The 18,998-nt window shown below is 43.8% G+C and overlaps 1 protein-coding gene, 1 long non-coding RNA gene and 1 pseudogene across 6 annotated transcripts; 1 reads left to right on the top strand and 2 right to left on the bottom strand.

Annotated features, from left to right (window-relative positions):
* Window position 1: 1 nt before the first annotated feature.
* On the bottom strand, window positions 2–14,099 carry LOC121063425 (ATPase family AAA domain-containing protein 2-like). Of its 4 annotated transcripts, none has more exons than XM_040543855.1 (6): window positions 13,982–14,086; window positions 12,341–12,524; window positions 10,465–10,559; window positions 10,118–10,314; window positions 7,525–7,684; window positions 2–1,580 (listed from the first exon to the last, which is right to left on the bottom strand). In XM_040543855.1, the coding sequence occupies exons 2-6, from the start codon at window positions 12,460–12,462 to the stop codon at window positions 1,540–1,542; spliced, it is 615 nt and encodes a 204-aa protein (XP_040399789.1). In that variant the 5' UTR covers window positions 12,463–12,524; window positions 13,982–14,086; the 3' UTR covers window positions 2–1,539. The 4 variants fall into 4 exon arrangements, with proteins under 4 accessions (XP_040399789.1, XP_040399788.1, XP_040399787.1 ...); XM_040543854.1 differs by lacking the exon at window positions 13,982–14,086 and adding an exon at window positions 12,847–12,918 and having other exon boundaries at window positions 492–1,638; XM_040543853.1 differs by having other exon boundaries at window positions 496–1,638; window positions 13,982–14,099.
* LOC121063437 lies at window positions 6,675–6,842 on the top strand (annotated as a pseudogene).
* LOC121063428 lies at window positions 14,091–18,994 on the bottom strand. 2 transcript variants are annotated; one of them, XR_005815967.1, is made up of 6 exons: window positions 18,877–18,994; window positions 18,011–18,185; window positions 16,800–16,959; window positions 15,858–15,943; window positions 15,114–15,427; window positions 14,091–14,107 (listed from the first exon to the last, which is right to left on the bottom strand). It is a non-coding gene; the product is annotated as an uncharacterized LOC121063428 (long non-coding RNA). The 2 variants fall into 2 exon arrangements; XR_005815966.1 differs by lacking the exon at window positions 18,877–18,994 and adding an exon at window positions 18,505–18,867.
* Between the last annotated feature and the right edge of the window lie 4 nt (window positions 18,995–18,998).

Here is an 18,998-nt window from a genome sequence, read left to right as displayed (position 1 = left end):
AGATAACACAAGTAAAGCCCTGCTCAAGCTAAAAGATCTCATTTTTTCAGGAGCGGCCTCCCTGAATCCAAAGAATCCTCTCTCTTTCACAGGCGGAACAGAGTGTCCGTTCTAACTCCTTCTCAGCTGTGGAAGAAGAGATCGAGATGACCAGTGCCTAAAAAAAGAGGCACTCTCTTTTTAGGGCAGACTGATAGGTATAACAACTTTTATCTGTTCTCAAGCACAAGCAACCCCAAGACAAATGGGTTCAAGGATCTGGAATCAGAAGACTGAATATCCAACGTATACTGGGAACACCTGACTTGGACCATGGATGCCTCATGCAGATTTCTGCTGAGTTCTGACAACTCGGAAAGCATCTTTTACAGGACGAGACCAGAGAATTTGACTCATTAGTGTAAAACTGGCACAGGCAGAAATCTCCCAAATTACAGATGGTCAAGCATATTAGTTAAAAAGAGATTAGAGTGTGACTAGAGAGAAGTCTCAAACTCTTGTTATATACTTGTGACAAAAATAGTGTTGACAAGCCCCTTTACAAAAGAGGATTCTTATCTGGTCATATTCTTCCCACACAGGATTCATGCAGCACATAAACAGCAGTCCTAATCTGTTTTGGGCCAACCTCCATGACTCCTAGCAATTTTCCTAAATTCTAATTTCCTCATTCTAATTTCTAATTTCCCTCATTCTGCTCTCCCCTCAAGATGGTCCTTACTCATGCCCTCTCCAACTCATGCAAAGGAACCTTTTTCCTCACGTACCTAGGGCCACTCTTATCCATTTCCCCCACTGGAGCCTAGGATAACCACTTTCCTCCCGTGAGGGATTGGCAAACCCTTATTACACTGCAACAGTATGGATGGGAAATCCTAATACTGCATTTTGAAGGAATTTCAGAAAAGTAGTCGCTTATCCATGGCTAGCTAGTTTATGTCAACCTGCTATCTTCAGGTTTAAAATCATCACTGCAAGAAATAAAGATCCTTTTTCAGGTTCCTAATACATCAAAGCATGCAAAAAAAAAAATAAATACATAATAAACATCCCCAAATAAAAGCCCTCAAACCCATCATAAAAATTGTTAAAACAACAATTATAACCAATAGTACTAGCAGGTCATCAGTGCGGTATTTTAAAATGCAACAAGGCCTTTTACCTTAAAAATTAAGCAAAGAAACTGTCTCCTCAACTACAGTTGACCAAAAGCAAACGGTAGCCTACAGAAATCTACACGAGGTGTGGAAACTAAACAGTCACAGTGCATTATAGGTTGAATTACTTCACAATCTATATGTCCTTCCAATTAATTGTTTTAACTGGCATTGCTTAACAACTGACTTAATTTGCAGTTGTACAGATCACAAGAATATGTCCTATTTGAGTATTAAAAAAAGTTGGAATTAGACATACTTTGAGCTCATAGTGATCCACAATAACTACATTGTCTGGCTCTGTAGAAGCTTCCACGGTGTTCTCAACACTCATCTGTTGCTGTCCTACCTGAGAATGTCCAGTAGGAGTCAGTTGAAGTGTCTAAGAATCTGGAATGACACAAATTTCTTCGGTCAGGTTTTCTGTTTATGTAGAATACAGTCTCAATGAAGTATCCTGTACCTGCAAAACAATCTCTTCCTACAAATACAGAGACAGAATTGTTATCATCTTCACTGAGAAACACTTGGCTTCTCCCTTCTTTCCAGCTAACGTCACTGCTCCATAAAAATTTGAAACTGAGACAAAAAACAAACACCCCCCAATCAAACAAAAAGCACTAGAAAAAAGGGTAATAGCGGGAAAAAAAACAGTCATGTTGCCAATTCAGGTTAGGAAACACATCTTACACTGCAACATTACGGCATAAGTCTCCTATTCCACATGTTACTCTGGAGCCACACATCTTGAAGTGCAGCTTTTTAACCTAAGCTGCTCATTATTGGAAACTGCCTCGTATAATTAAAGAATGTCAGTGATTGCTGGCTTTCAGTTAGGCACCATTCGAAAAAACAGACTTCAGAATCAAAAAAACAGCACCTACAGAAATACGTGGGCTTGGCTTACATAATTACAGGAGCAACATCATTACGGAATAAACCGTGTGATGATTCTTGAGAGCTGTAACAGAAAAAATAGAGTGAAACTGAAGGCTAGAGCTAATAAATAGTGTAATCCTCCTCAGCAAGAGTAAGGTGCTAAATGACCTGGTGGACTTTTCACTTACCACTTGAATTTTGCTCTTCAGAATTTAGAGTTTCCCATCTTAGTGCTGAATGTCCAGGAAGCTTGGCACTCTCCTTTTCAGCATCAGGTTTAGTCATATCAAAATCTCCCCCGCTTCTCTCACTGTCTATCCCAGAAAATGCTATTTCGTTGCTATGTGTCTGTTGTTCTTGAAGAACACCTTCACTTTCTTCCACAAAATAATTTTGTGTGGACTCACCTTCAGCTTGATACATGTCAGAAACATTTTTTTCCAGAAACTCTTCTTCACTACTACCATTTTGGTCATCTTCCGGTACTTCATTCTCTTTATCGAATTGAAAACTCCTTCTTCTCTTTGCTGCAGTACCTGCAGATTTGTTCCTTCTGCGCTTTCTTTCTGACTCACCCACAAAGAGACAGCATAAAAAGTAATACAAAACTTTACCAAAAGAATTCTTTCTTCAAAATCCATTATCTTCATCTTACTTGACTGACAAGGAAAACAAAGGAACTGAGGTCCCATTGTCTGTATCCCTACATATGTCGAGAAAAGAGTTGAAAGTTAATGGGGTCACTTTGCTATTAGATTTAAAAAAAAAAAAAACACACAACACAACTACATAATTTCATTCACAGAACAACCGCCTTCAAGATTTTACATGCAGAGGATTCTTACTTTGGACGGGAAGTATTAATACAATGTGAGGTTATTCGATAAAGTCACTTCCTGTCTTATTACGGGAACTAATACAGATGAACATCAGAAAAGCCTTTGGAAATAAGCTCTTCTTCGAGTCTGTTATCAAGCTGCAGACTTCAAAAGCTGAATACGTGTTTGGAAGAGTTTGATTAAAGAGACAATTTTGAGGGAATATTCAAAGGAGAAAAAAAATGTAAAGACTTATACCTCGTATGCTTCCTTATTCAGTTCACCTTTTGTGAAAAAAACAAACTTTGTGGTTTTGCCCAACAGAAAAGCCCAACATTCGTGGTATTTACAAAGTATTGCAAAAGGATATGGGGAAGTCCGTGGCAAAATTCCCACTCACACTAGTTAGACTTCCCTCCTTCAGCTGCAATCACGGTATGAGGTAGCAAAGATTTCAGCATTTGGGGAAGAGAGGGGTGGAATGGGGGAAAAATACCATTTTGCATAATTAAAAACTAGTTGACTATTCAGAAACTCCCATGCACAACATTTTTTACCTCAAGAATTAGCAATTTAGGGGCTATTAGATGTCAGTTGGGTCATCAAAGCCAGTTTTCTATATTGTAAACCAACTTTCTTTGAACTTGAGTTCATAACTATATTGAATGAATGACCTCTGGATTTCTCTCTCACATTTTGAAGTAAACTCGAAAACGTAAGGCCTCTGGCATAAAGAGCCAGGCATCAGAGAAACCTGTTATGTCACCAGAACAGAGAAGGTAGGAATGACATGAGCAACGGAATGAAATGCAACTTGCCATTACAAAGGGGTGTACCGGCATCTACAGGTGCCGCTGTCATCTTTGCATTTTCCTTACTCTCTTGACCCGCTTTGTTGTATTCAGTAGCAGGGTTTTGCTGTGGCGTCTCGGAGCCGTTACATGGAGCACGCGCTGGAGAGGTGAGACCTTGCAATAAAGAATAGGTAGCAAAGATCTTTGTCTGGCATTTTCGGTTACAAATGCAGAGACAAGTTTTAAAAACATAGCATCAAAGCACATACCTCTTTTCTCACAAGATTCTTTAAGTTCTTCCCAAAGTCACCCAAACTCTGCATCCATTTCTTTCATCACTATAGAATATGCAGTGTCTTGCAAAACATAGGCTCTGTTCCTAACGAGAGGATCTGAAATTTTACAGACATTCACTGAATATTGTCTACCAACCAATGAAACTATTTGGATGAGATGTCAGCAGCTCTGAAAGCAGATGTGAGCCTTCAGGCACGGTCCTTTCAGGAGGGAAATGCTGTTCTGGAGGCCAGCTGTGTCACCCAAGTGCCCACTGCCTGTCCCTGCCTGCAGTCCGAGCATAGCCACACAGCAGCTCTGGCATCAAGCTACAGGAGCAGCCAGGCCTTACAGGTTACGGCTGTGATGATGAGGCCATTGCCCAGGAGGGCAGCCAGGTAGATGCCCAGGAAGAGCCCGAAGTGCAGGAGCTGTAGCTGTCGCGTGTCTGTGAATGCCAGCAGGAGGAACTCGTTGACGGAGCTGCTGTTACACATTTACACTGAGCAAGGGAGCCTGACAAAACGAAGAAATGACAGTGCAAAATTTGATTACTTCTCTGACCAAAAGCCATCACATGTCTCAAAGAACACCTTCCCACGCAATAATCTGTGCTTCATTCCTTTCAGGAAGAGCTTTCTGCAGCTCCTTGACTTACCTCTGGTTGGTGCAGTGAGGGTGCCACAACAAAGCAGGGGGGCTGTACTGTGTGCTCTGCAGCAGTCAGTCCTGGTCTACAGCATCATGTAAAAGGGAACCCAGAGTGATCTGAGAAGTCCACTGGCCAGGGACATCTCCCTGTTTGCAGGACATGAGGAGAAAGTCAAATAATTCCTCAAGAAACAACAAAGGTGATGTTGGTACTGTCTGTAGGGTGAGGTTTGTGAAGGGATTTTCTGAGGTGCCTCACGGACGTGTAGCAATGCTCAAGGAGCCTTAGTCTCCAATATGGATGTTACTACTCCATTACCATCCCTCTGCCTCAGCACATGGGCAGGAAACTGAAGCAGATTCTAAAAAGTGCATTGTCTTCTGGTAGACCTTGCCTTGCAGTTCTGCTTCAGCCTGGGGATGTGTGGGGCTGTGAGTGGCCTGTCTCAGGCAGCAGGCTCTGGGCAGCAGCAGGACCCTGCCCTGCCCTGCCGGGGGCTCCTTCAACCCGCAGCTTCTCCCCACAGCCCCTGGGCAGCTCCCCAGGCAGGCTGAGTGCTGAGCCTGCAGGTGGCAGAGGCCCTGCCCCAGCACACAGCCCCTGGGGTACAGCAGAGACCCTGCTCTGCACCACATCCCTGGGTACCCCAGCCTGCACCCCCAGCTGCACAGCCTGTAGCTGGCCCCAAGAGAAGGGAGCCCTCGGGTCCTGCACACTGACCCTGCAGCACACAAGCCCTGCATGCCCTTCAACTCCAACACCGAGCATCCTCCTGACAGCTCCCATCGGCTGAGGGATGTGCCAGCTCCAGGAGAGCCTGGCAGGGCGCGCAGCGGCATTGCCCTGCACCCAGAGACTTACCGTGGGGAGGTGGCTGGGAAGATTTCTCCCCAGCGAGCTCTCCTCTGCCTTCCCCTTCCCCGCCCAGGCTGACCTGAACTTCTCTCCCCCTTCTCTCCTCTCCTCATGCCAGCTGCAGGCAGTGCCCCCAGCCCTGCTGCACCCTGCAGAGGAGCTGCTCCTGGGCAGAGCTGTTTCTCTGCAGCGCTGCCCGCTTCCCAGGAGCTCCCTCCCTCCATCCCACAAGCCATCCCAGCTCAGCAGCACAGGCCCAGCCCAAGGCATTTTACTGCCCTCCACCGCACCACCCCCCCCCACCCCCCCCCCACCCCAGTGGGTTTGGGCAGAGCCCAGGAGCCTCAGACACTGAGAGGAAATGGAAGACATTTCTCAAGTAGAGAATGCAGATGCAAACACCAAAGCCTCTCACAGCATCAATGAGTCCCACTGAGGGACATTACTGACAAAGCCTCCCCATGGACTTGTTAGAACAGAAAAGTGCAGGCAGTGATGATGGGGAGACCTAGGCCAAGTAAAGGTGGCCCTGATGCTGAGGAAACCTTGATGTGTCCCATGAAGTCCAAGAGCTGGGCCCTGACCCCAGCCTCTGGGAAGGGAGATCCTGTCCCTCCATTGGGGTTTAGGGCTCTTCCTGGGTCAGTGCAATGTGGGTAAGGGCAATGCCAAGTACAAGGCTACAGGAGGACAGCTCCTGGAGGGGGATGAGGAGGCATTGAGACCCTATTGCTGTAAGGATGAGTTGTCTCCTCATAGGCATCATTGACAAAGACAAGAGTCAGAGATCAGCAGACAAAGGTGTTCCCTCTGTTGGGGACTTTCAGCCGTGCAAAAAAAACTTGACCATAACCACCACACACTGTCCTATGCTGTCCCATGTCTACAACTGTTTCCCTGCAGGACTTTGGTATCCACACTGCTTCCCCACGTTGTTCTCACCTGAGCACCTTCCTGCCTTGACTGATGTCTCTCCATCTGCCCTCAGTAATACCTGAAACACAAAGCCAGGGGCTCTGGGTGACCTCCATCCTTCAATAAACCTTTCTCTTCCACCTCAGTCTCAGTGCCTGCAGCTGCATTTTGTGATATTCATTTCTTTCTCATGCTCTTTTCTACTGGGAGGAAAAGCACCTACATGTCTGAAACCACCCCTCAAACGGTCTCTGCGTACTGCTGTACTGCCTGGAGCCTCTATACCCCAGGGCCAAAGGAGCCCAGGTCTCTCAAACTGTCCATCTCATGTGCTTCTCGGCCTTTTGGCTAAGATCAAGTGCAGTATCTATTCTTATCAGTTTAATATCTGATACGTCCTTGATGAGAGGACTTTATATTAAAGGGATTTTTTGACTCAGGAGTTGGATCCAGAGCTTGCTCTTTATCTTCATCTTTTTCCACAAGGAAATGGTTGGCGACCTGCTACAGCACTTAGATGTACGCAAGTTGATGGGGCTGGATGGGATCCACCCGAGGGTACTGAGAGAACTGGCAGAAGAGCTGGCCAAGCCACTTTCCATCTTTTATCATAAGTCCTGGCTATCAGGGGAGGTCCCAGTAGACTGGCAGCTAGAAAATGTGACGTCCATCTACAAGAAGGGCCGGAGGGTAGACCCGGGGAACTATTGGCCTCTTAGTTTGACCTCAGTGCCAGGGAAGCTCATGGAGCAGATTATCTTGAGTGTCATCATGTGGCACTTGCAGGGCAACCAGGCGATCAGGCTCAGTCAGCATGGGTTTATGAAAGGTAGGTTCAGACATTCACTGAATATTGTCTACCAACCAATGAAACTATTTGGATCACAGAAAAATTTGCTCTCTTCATAGGCTGGTTCTGAAAGGTTATCTCAGTGAATAGTTTCAGCATAACAACATAGAAGTTAGTTATTAAAACAAAAGCACTAGTTCCTTGTGAACACAGATCCCAATTCCATGCCCAAGTAGCAAAATGCTAAAATATTTACAACCCGGTAAGAAATGTTCTCTGTGGATATCCAAAATCATCTAATCCATTCAGACTACTGTCCACACACAGCATTTATCCATCTATACATCTGGCAGATTTTTTAAACTAGGCATAAAAAGCACATCCTCACCTGCAGGTCTTTGATCTGGGTTGTATTCTAAGGCATTGTTACAGATTAGATCAATATCCTTCAGAAAGTCTCCTGCACTTAGGTATTGGGGCGAGTCAATTTTACTGAGGACTGTTGAAAGATCCATTGCCTCTTTAATGATTGTTGCATAACCAGGTACCTGCCAATCAAATAGATGTGTTCAGAGGTTTTCTACGCTGTCTACCAAATTTATTTGGAAAAACTTTCAATAAATGTCTTCTTAAAACCCCGAATACTTGTGACGCATCAGAAGATGCTGAAATTAACCACTTCACTTCTCAAAAATGGAAGGGCTCTTTCAACTGGCGTTACAGCTGCTACGAGAAGAAAAAAAGAAGTAGAGAGGTCAGAAGCATGTGCATGGTAGAGAACAAACACCGAGGGTGGGAGAGTCATTTCACTTTGCCTCAGAAAAATCACAGCGATGAAATCTGAGTAAGCCGTCCGACATTCTCTTTGTTGTTGACATTGAGAAAAAGGCGCACGAATTGCACCTCTGAAGCATCTATTCCAGGCATCTACTTTAGAATGGGATAACTGGGCTCAGGGGTGCTGATTTCTTTACTCAGACCGTAAGAGGAGCCTGATGACTAGTTTGCATGTGGACATATGTATTTGTCTAGATGTTTCTCACCTCAAGAACCTAGGAGGAAAGGGGAAGAAAAGTCAGTGGATGCCTACGCGAACAGGACTTTGCTGATACGCGGGCATATTCCAGTTACATCTGTCTTTGAAGTATATGCCCCTAGTTTAGACTTTTTGAATACATGAAAGGAGAAGAAGGGACCTAAGCAGCAAATGGGAGGAAAAAGAAAACACACAGCACTTAAGGCTGATCTCATATTGAGGAGTTCCAGATGAAACAGAGAACAGAATCTCAAAACTTCTTTTACAAACTGCTGCTTCTCCTCCTGTTCCCACGGAAACTGACAGTCCAATACAGAGCTTCAGACTTCAGTAAAATAGTCCTGTAAATACTGTTTGTAATTACAAAGAAAGATCTCTGTGCTTTTCAGTGCTCTAACATGCCTACATATCAAAGCCTTTTCATGAGCAAACTGTGTTGGCATTTGGTCTGACCAGGGCTTTCAGCGAATAATCCGATCACAGATATTGGAGAGCCAGCAGAAGTAAAAGCCCTGCCTGCTTCTTGCAAAATCACAACAGTGCAGTCCTAAAAACAAAGTTAAACCTTCCTTCCCCAAAATGCTGAGAAATACAAACCCTACCACTTACAGGGCAACCAGGCGATCAGGCTCAGTCAGCACGGGTTTATGAAGGGTAGGTCCTGCTTGACAAACCTGATCTCCTTCTATGACAAAGTGACACGCTTAGTGGAGGAGGGAAAGGCTGTGGATGTGGTCTACCTTGACTTCAGTACGGCTTTTGACACCGTTTCCCACAACATTCTCCTCAGAAAACTGGCTGCTCGTGGCTTGGACTGGCGTACGCTTCGTTGGGTTAAAAACTGGCTTGATAGCCGGGCCCAAAGAGTTGTGGTGAATGGAGTCAAATCCAGTTGGAGGCCGGTCACTAGTGGAGTCCCCCAGGGGCCAGTCCTCTTCGATATCCTTATCGATGATCTGGATGAGGGGATTGAGTGCACCCTCAGTAAGTTTGCAGACGACACCAAGTTAGGTGCGTGTGTCGATCTGCTCGAGGGTAGGAAGGCTCTGCAGGAGGATCTGGATAGGCTGGACCGATGGGCTGAGGTCAACTGTATGAAGTTCAACAAGGCCAAGTGCCGGGTCCTGCACCTGGGGCGTAACAACCCCAAGCAGCGCTACAGGCTGGGAGATGAGTGGTTGGAAAGCTGCCTGGCCGAGAAGGACCTGGGAGTACTGGTTGATAGTCGGCTGAATATGAGCCAGCAGTGTGCTCAGGTGGCCAAGAAGGCCAACAGCATCCTGGCTTGTATAAGAAGCAGCGTGGCCAGCAGGGCTAGGGAAGTGATTGTCCCCCTGTACTAGGCTCTGGTGAGGCCGCACCTCGAGTACTGTGTTCAGTTTTGGGCCCCTTGCTACAAGAAGGACGTCGAGGTGCTCGAGAGAGTCCAGAGAAGGGCGACGAGGCTGGTGAGGGGCCTGGAGAACAAGTCTTATGAGGAGCGGCTGAGGGAGCTGGGATTGTTCAGCCTGGAGAAGAGGAGGCTCAGGGGCGACCTTATCGCTCTCTACAGGTACCTTAAAGGAGGCTGTAGCGAGGTGGGGGTTGGTCTGTTCTCCCATGTGCCTGGGGACAGGACAAGGGGGAATGGGCTAAAGTTGTGCCAGGGGAGGTTTAGGTTGGATATTAGGAAGAACTTCTTTACTGAAAGGGTTGTTAGGCATTGGAGTAGGCTGCCCAGGCAAGTGGTTGAGTCACCATCCCTGGAGGTCCTTAAGAGACGTTTAGATGTTGAGCTTAGTGATATGGTTTAGCGGAGGACTTGTTAGTATTAGGTAAGAGGTTGGACTGGATGATCCTGGAGGTCTCTTCCAACCTAGACGATTCTGTGATTCTGTGATACAAACACTGAGAAATTACAAATACACACAGATAAGATGGTACGCACAGATCAACACCCGCTTACCTTCTGTGGGTCAACGGGCTTTGTAAATTCCATGAAACGTCTGTCAGTGGCAAGTCTCTGAGTAACCTCCCTTAAGAAAATTCTAAGTTCACGCAACGTATCCTCCACTTCCTCCTCCAGCAGTCCTACTTCTTCCTCTGTCGGCTCTTGAGGCTCAGCTGGTGACGCTACAGGCAGGACTTGCAATGTCCGGCGAACTTCAATTAATCAGGAAAAATTAGCCAATTCACAGTACTCACATGCAAGCATATGAAAAATTACCGATAGAAAATGACCAGCAAAGGAAATACCAAATAGCTAGTAACTTACAGTTAGGAAGGTTTTAGATGTATTTCTTATATCCTCACCTGCTTTCTTTACCGGAGGCTTAGCAGTTCGATTTAGAATTAGGTCCTCAAAAATTCTTGCTCTGTCCTCCTTACTCGTAAACTTCTCCAAATTCCTTAAGAAATCATTTTTGGATCTAAAGCAGAAGGAGAAAAAAACATTTCAGATTTAAGGCCACAAAAAAACCATATTCTATTCCAAAAAGATGAGTACCTGTTAAAATTAGTAATAACCTGAAGAAGACAAACTGAAGTTATCTTCTTGGCCTTAAAAGGCTAGATTTTCACAGCTTAGCCTGGCAAGTTCAAATATCACCTTTAAGAAACACCTGCAGAATTACATCTCAATGAAAGGATTGTACGATACACTGATGAAGTCATGGCATTCGCCACATCCAAGACCGCTTACTTTGTATTTACTTGCCTTGCTGCCCTTTAGTTAGAACCTTTATGGCTATAGAGGGAAGAGAAAGGCTTCAGTAGACAAGTGAGGGCTTTTTGCTGCGTTTTTATTTCTGTACCAAAAGAAGGTGTCTGAAGTAGCTAGTACTTCTTGGGTTTCCTCCATTATTCAATTTCTAGTATCAAAAGGTAGGTAAGGAATTTCAATACTTATTTTAGAAGGAATTTAGAACCAGCACAAAAACTTCTGCGGAAACTTAAGCACTTTCAAAGCACTTGACAATAAACACACCTAGGTAAGACCCATTTTCTCCCCCAGTAACTGAGACAAAATAATCAGAATGAGAACAGCTTGTTCCTGTTTTGAACACCTTCCTTTAATGTAAACGCTCAGAAGTCAACCAAGTTATGCATGTACTTTTACTGCAGCTTGTTTAGGAATACAACTAAAAATTGATTTCAAAGTTCCTTAAGCAGAAATTGGATCTCGGCTTTCCAGCTTAGAAAGCTTTGGCTCATATGAAGAAAGAAGCTGATTTTTTTATTAAAGCGTTTCAATTCTCTACTAAATTGCATTATTAGCAGTTTACCCAGTACAGCATGAAATGACAGACTGTCAGAAGAAATCTCTTCAGTAAAAATATCTTTTTCTCATTTACATTTCAAGCACTGCATATTTTGCACAAATTATGCTGGTGCTGTCTTCTGAGCATTTCGGATCACCTAGTGAAAAGGAATGCTTGGATAAGAAAACTAAAACACGTAGAGTAGCCTGTTAAGACGTAACTATCCAGTCATGTAACGGGTCTGTCCTTACTTGTACGGCTCACAAATGTTTTTACTAAAGGTAAAAATATTTTAAGATGGTGATGCCAAACAACAAAAAGGATTTCCTGCCTAAATGTAAAAACACCAAATCTGCTTATGTTTATTTTTTCGAGTTAAAACCACATCAGTTTGTAAATGAAGCGTTTTGTGAATTTTAATGCTTTGATTGCACATACTGCAACAGCACAAGTTGTATATGTACATGTAAAAACAAAACAAACAGAAGCCCCAGACCTTAGCTGCCTTACAGATAGAATAAAAAACAAGGCTGAAGGCTACAAAAAGTACACGACATGCGGTCTGATACAGAGCCATCTACTGGGAGCACACAGTCTTGTAAGGCAATGAGAACTACTTTCTGGATCCCACTGAGAGCAGCATTTCTTTCCACAAAGAGAGGTCTATTAACAGCACCTCCCAGCCTCCTGAGCTGCTAGCAACATCCTCACTGTAAAATTTGGTATCGAAAATGTGGATGTGTACAACATCCATAATGTTTATGGTTTTCTCTAAAAGAAAAGTGGATTTTCAGACAGAAGCAAACATAACAGCACATGAAAACAAGGCCACCTCCATTACCAATGAATTTTGCTTACCTTACTTGCAACTCAATTGATCCTTTACATACAGTCAATGAATCCTATGAGAATAAAAAGAAAAAAGATACCTCTCCGCATATTTCTTCTGGCGGTGCAATGTTTGTAAACAGAAGGGATAGGTCCAGGGTGTGAACGGGAAACTTCTCCAAAGCATGCAACACCGCGGGTGCCAAATAAGAAACCTGGCCATATCCCGCTTTTCCTACTATTAGCAGATGGGGCTGACATGATGGCGGTTTGTAGTAAGCACTCCTAGAACAAGAGTCATAAGAAAACAAGTTTAGAAATGAGGTGCTGAATAGACACACGGATGTTCCAAGTACTTTTCCTATATACTCCCCCCCACCCCCCCCGCCCCCCAAATAATCTCCATTTTCCAGCAAATAATAAGCTGTTCTGTGATCAGGAAGACTATTAAAGCCCATTTTCTTACAATCTTGTGCCATACCTCCCCCTAAGAAATCCTGTCCATCTCTATCATGTCTGCTATTCGTTTGGCTGGGCTAAGTAATGACTCCTCAAGTGTACACATGGACTGTCTAACCAAATACATAGACGACACCTGATCTGCTACCTGATATGGGGGAGCACAGCAACTTTCTCAGCACACACCAATCTGGATCTCATCACTTCCCATATACACCAGCCTTCAGAAGGTCTCAAGTTTAAGTACCTGAGAGATCTCTACATCTGTCAAGTTTAGCCGAAATGTGGCCCTAGTTACTGGAGAAGGTAGCAAGAAAGGAGCAGAACAGCTTTTCTAGAAAAAAATGGATGTGGGCGCTGAACCACATGGGCCATATCTAAAGCAGCACACAACTGGACTGCTTAAATGACAGCGGTACATTAAACACATGTAAGATTTCCAGCTAATTTATTCAGTCATTCTAATTGTTTCATCTTCTTCCCTTATGTTTCCTAGTCGTTACTAAACCAAGATTGCGAATTAATAGCCTGGCAATCTTGCTTTCCTACTAGGAAATATATTTGCGAGAAGCATTTGCTTTTTTTCCCACTACAATAAGGCTGTACCCTTACTGGCTTAAATCAAAGATGCTAGAGAGTCAACTTTGCTCAAAAGGACAACATTTTCTGGACAGCACAGCAACAGAAAGTGAGAAAAATAACTGACCTGACTGTGACAACACAATCTAACTTTCCAACCGTGGGCTTACGTGACTTCCACATTAAAATACCAAAAGATAACACAATTTGGTGGCTTAATGGTAACAAATAAAAACACCGTTTGAATTTTTCTCAAGGCGTTTTAACAAGCCATTTCTCAGTTTTCTTTCTGCTACAGAATTCACTACTCGTTTAGCAGTCCTGGAAAACAGAAGGGCAAAAGGTGGCAACACAAATCCAGAAAGTTGGCTATTTTTAGCTAAAAGGACAGACAGCACGTTTATGTGGTCTTGAGTCTTTCAAAGAATGCCATGGATTAAGTAGACATGTTCTAGTAGTCTGCGGATCACTTTGGCTCAGGAAGAGAAGCCTGGGCTCTTCCCTTTGATCATTTAGAGCAACTTACTTCATTAGAACTTTAGTCCCTTCACACTTTCTTCTTGAGAATACCGAGCACCCCTTCAACACACAAACTTCATGTTCCCCCTTCATCTACCAACCCTCACACTTTTAACAGCTGAAACTGTTTACAAAGACTCAGCAGTCCTAAGAATGTAACATAATGGGGACCCATCTTTCTTTACCTGCAGAAACAGAGGAATTTTTCCTCGGGTCTGTCAGGCATTTTATCTGGTAGTTCATCTCCAGAGATTGAGGATGCGTCGTCATCACTGTCAAGTATATCATCTTGTAAATAGGATCTAAATTGTCTGAAAGACAAAAGAGGTTTGTTAACTTTCCTGAATAGCCTGTGCCCCTTTCTCTTGCATTAATACAGCTTCTAAATCAGTGCCAAAACCCTTGCTTCATTTGAGGGCATACACCGAATGCTATTTCCTAGAGTTCATCCCACCACAGATCTAAGGAGATGGCACAAGTCTCTGTAAAGCTGTCTTAGGTCCCATTGACGTGTATGTATAAGGTACGCTACTCTGTTGGTGATTTTTTTTCCCCCTTAGAATAAAGGATTAGGAACAATTTCTGGAGCTGCTAAATAGCTATAAAACAAGACCCTTTCTTTCTGGAGGAGGTTCCCACAATGAAAGCATGGGGATTAAGGATGTGCTGGTCACAGAATTCCATTCCTCTACGACTACTGAGACCTGGCAGAGAGACCAATGCGTCTTTCACGTAAGGCTCCTTAAAGATAACTGAAGGAGAAGATAGAAGGCAGACAGCAGAGGGGGAGCGCAATTACCAATCCCCTAGCCCCTCTGCTTCCACAATCATTTAAATTAGGAGACTGGTGAAAAATCATGATAGCTAAAACAATATTTAGCTTAAACCAGTTATACTTGTATCCTGGTCCCGATGTTCTTCAGAAAGGAATTAAAAACACCAACCTAAAAATGCTTCCCCTCCAAGTAGCTGAGTTTTTATTTTTAAAGGAAAAGAGGTGCCTTACACTTCAAACCTTCAGTCAACCTCTACAAGTGCTGATTGTCTTAGCTACTGTCAGAAGCAGGATGCTTTAGCAGAGAACGCATAGTCCTCTACCGGGTGCTGAGTCATTCAGAGCTTCCATTTGGCATTTCAGTTTAGAATCCAGAATAAAACCTATGCATTATATTCCAGATATTCCCAAAATAAACACACGCACATGCAAATAATAAAATTCTACCATCATTATGTCTGAAACGTTTCTGTATGCTGATTGCACAAACCACAAGTTTTTGCTCTGGCAGAATTTTAAAGAAGTGGATGCTACGGTTATACCTTGCTGTCGGTCCTTCTTTAGCGCAAGCTCTGCATGCGGAAATGTCTTCTGCGCGGCTTGTAAAATATTCGCTACTGAATTTTCAAAAAGCGGCTTAAAAATGGGTGATAGTGCTTGTCCAGGTGAAGCCACAATCCTGTTTGAAGCTGGAACAACCTTCTTCACAGCCATCAAAAAAGCCTTTGCTTTTATTTTCATGGAATTAACGTCTAGTCGCAATTTCTCCCCACTTGCGTAGATCGGAGGATAGCGTCGACACAGAGAGCACAGCGCAGCTTCAGCACATAAGGATTTTATATCTGCACCACATTACCTTAATAAACAAAAATCAGATGTTACATTAGTCAAGGCCCACGTTTACAATAGGCAACATTTAAAGAATTTGTAATGCCAAAACTAAACAGGTTAACAGGGACTTGAAAGTGCTACCGCCCTGCAGGGAAGTTTTGTTATGCTGCTCGCTGCCTGATATCCTGTGCTTATTAAGCCAAAGCAGACTCCTCATCAAAACTATACTCTTGAGGAAGATGCCCCAAAACCATTCAATGTTCTCAGACAACAAGAAGAACGACAACAAAAAGTAAATAGATGAAAGCATCTAACTCTGATGGCTACGAAGGCGTGCCAGCTGACTCATGGACTAGTTGTGCAGCAAGGCACAAGAGCTTGGGTACTGCCTGCCACAAGCTAAGATTCTTTAGAACTTAGTCACAAGCATTAATCCATTTTGTTTTCAGTCTCACCAATGCATTTCTCAGCTAGCTCATCAAGCAACAGGTCCGGTGGCTTAGGGATCCGGTCACGAGTATGAATCTTGAAAATTTCTTTTCTAGCCTGGAAACAAAATCATCGCATTTTAGCTTGTCCTAAGTTTTCCTTGAAAACACCCACAAAAACAAACAAACCAAAAATCAAACAAACAAAAAACAATCTTCCCTCAAAACCCCTCATATATTAATACATTTTTCTTATTTGCTAAACTTTCAAGTATTGTACAGTTACGTAATATACACTCTGCATTTTCAACCAGGAAATCCAGTATTTCTTAGTTTGTTACACTGAACTTTTGATAGGAACCTGCAATGAAAGAAAAGGCATTTATACCTTCTATAATAAGTTTCCAAAATATGAGACCTAATGACCCAGAGGAAAATGCTGTAATGAAAAATTTATCCAGAAACAGATCTTTTTTCTCCAAAAAACTTCTCTAAAATTGAGCAAACTTTCATTGTGACAGTCTCATTAGTTCATCAAATTTGCTTTTCAGTCAGTAAATTCGCAGAAAGCACTTCTAGCGCTATGTTTCAAGCTGCTACAATTACCATAAAGAAGAAAATAATTATGACTCAAACTACTACCACTGATCCGGGGAACAATCAAATGCAAATACGTCCCCTATCCATTCATAAAGGAAGTATTGAGACCAAGAACACAGTGTCAAGATGAAAGCGCCCACGTGGATTAAATAATTAAGCAAACGGGAACAACTTCGGAAATCAAAGATTTGATTATAGAACTAACTACTTGGCGGTACCATCTTGACCATATATATTCAGTACCAGATTTGCCCTCCACGGTACGACACAGTGTCTCCACATATCACTCTTTTGCTCACGTTGTAAATTTTTTTTTCTATAAAGTTGGACTTTGCCACGTTAGCATTAACGTTGAATTTAAGTTCTCACCTCTTTATTTGGCAAGTTGAAGAGGAACTCTCTGTCAAAGCGTCCTGGTCTCCGTAAAGCAGGATCTGTAGAATCTAGTCTGTTGGTGGCTCCGACTACCACAATCTCCCCTCTGTTGTCTATGCCATCCAGAAGTGTCAGAAGTGTTGAGACAATGGAACTAACAGAAAAACATAATTTAGACTTACCAGTTCAGTAAATTTTGTTACATTCCACATGACTTTCTTCCATGAGTAGTCAAAAAGGACAAGCTTTTTAAGGACAAGATTCATTTTAAGACATAAAAAAATAGGTAAGTTAACACAGACCACGTGCTGATATCAGGCTTAGTGTATTGTTTTCAACTATCATTTAAAAGCACCTGAAATTTAGTGGCAATGAGTTACGAGTTTTCAGGATAAATTAATGTGTTCACAGGAAATTAAGCAGGTCATTATCCTCTTTTTTATTCCCCAAAGATCAAGCAGATTTTAGGTAGGTGCAAAAATGTACTGCCTATGAATTGGTCTTGTTTACTGCACTGCCCAGGAGCGAGGCCATCTACCTCATCAAAGAAAATAACTGAAGGTCGCATCTGATAGGCCCAGAATGAAAACACAGAGTAAAACAGCAGTATTTGAAGAAAAAATGCACAAAAACATTATGGTTGGAATGTCACCTAAACTCGATTTTTCACTTTAGCATCTGGGACCTCTACTTATAGAGCTAATGGACTATCTGGCATGACTAACAGAAGATGGCAGTCTGTGGCAACCCACTGTTACTGGGCGACACGAAACAAATCATACCAGTACTTACTACAGCTTTTGGCTACCATAAAAAACAAACAAACAAATAAACAAACAAACAAACAAAAAAACAAACAAACCACGAGTCAGAACTTAATTCAATTACAGGTTCGGGAAGCAAGCTTCCTTTATGAGTTTAAATAACCATGCTTCCAGCCTGTATCTGTTTCCCTCTCATCCAAAGCCATCATCTCTTGCCTCCTGCAGACTTTCAGTGGCTGTTTTGGTGGGAGGTAATCTCTTGCTTTGCAAAGTTTTCTCGTTTTGTTCCTTCCCCACACAACTCAGTTTCAAGCCCCTGATCCAAAGTAACAAAAAAAAAAAAAAAAAAAAAAAAAAAAAGAGCAAGTTCTACTTAAAAATGTTGACCATAAAAATGATGGTTTCAACTCTGACAGAATACATTGCACATTTCAACCTTACCTGTTCAAATAACGAGCGAAGCTGACGTTCTGATTCCCCCACCCATTGTCCCAGGCAGTCTGAAGCTTTTCTCATAAAAAACGGTATTTTCCTGTCACCTCGGCTACATTCGTTAGCAAGAGCACGAACAACCAGCGTCTTTGCCGTTCCTGGGGAGCCATAGAATAAACAGCCTCTGCAATAAAACAGATTTTCTTTTCAATCCCCCTTGCAGCTTCACCTCCAGCAACCCAAACCGGGCCGGGAACTTTTCCCCGGGGGCTTTAGCTCCGCTTCCAGCTCCCCCTTTCTGGCGCCTCCCTTCCCAGTAGCAGCCGGCTTGGGCTCAGGCGGCCCGGGCCGGCCCCGCCGGCCGGTACCGGGCCTCGGCCGGCCCCGCCGTGCCCGGGGGAGGTTGCCGTGAGGGACGCGGCTGGGACGCCCTTTCCTCAATAAATAAATAAATAAATATCCCAAATAAAATGAAAAAAGACAAATACATTTAGAAAACCGACCAAAGCCACAGCATTCCCCTCCCCCCCCCCTCCCCCTTAAAGGGGGGCAGAGCACAAGGCTGAGGAGGGCCTAAGCCTAAGGGCGGGGAGCGGGGCGGTGGCAGGAGAGCTGAGGCACGGAGGGAGGGAGGGAGGAAAGGAGAGGGAGGGGAGGAAAAAGGTGATGAGAAGGAGGCGGAGGGAACCGCAGAGGTGCAGGGCGAGAGCAACGCTAAGAACCAGGGTTAAGAATCAGTGTTTAAGTAAAAACGCTTCCTTGGGGGACTTCATCTGGTTACAGCTTTCCTTAAGGTTTTGATGGTTTGGGGGAAAACCCTGCTTTGTTCTGAGGGGCAACTTGCGTGGCTGCAGAGGCCGTCTAGTATTCCACACCGTTTCCAGCTCCGTCTTGCTGCTTCCATCCCCGATCAGCATCACTTGGAGGAGTTGGCTGCTTTAAGCGCAGCTCGCCGGAGCTAAAGCTCTGCTCTTCCCAAGGCAGGCTCCGTGCAGCG

Source organism: Cygnus olor, unplaced genomic scaffold (genome assembly GCF_009769625.2).
Source record: "Cygnus olor isolate bCygOlo1 unplaced genomic scaffold, bCygOlo1.pri.v2 scaffold_95_ctg1, whole genome shotgun sequence".
Lineage (NCBI taxonomy): Eukaryota > Metazoa > Chordata > Aves > Anseriformes > Anatidae > Cygnus > Cygnus olor.
Note: the sequence above shows the minus strand (reverse complement) of the source record. Positions and strands in the feature narration are given on the sequence as shown.

What these genes read in the sequence shown, in the direction of transcription:
- LOC121063425 (XM_040543853.1), bottom strand. Translation starts at nt 12,462, where the DNA reads ATGGCCAGGTTTCTTATTTGGCACCCGCGGTGTTGCATGCTTTGGAGA. An exon ending in AGCCCGTTGACCCACAGAAG is followed by an intron (nt 7,685 to 10,117) that starts GTAAGCGGGTGT and finishes TTTGATTGGCAG; the next exon opens with GTACCTGGTTATGCAACAAT. An exon ending in CCCAGATCAAAGACCTGCAG is followed by an intron (nt 1,639 to 7,524) that starts GTGAGGATGTGC and finishes CTGTATTTGTAG; the next exon opens with GAAGAGATTGTTTTGCAGGT.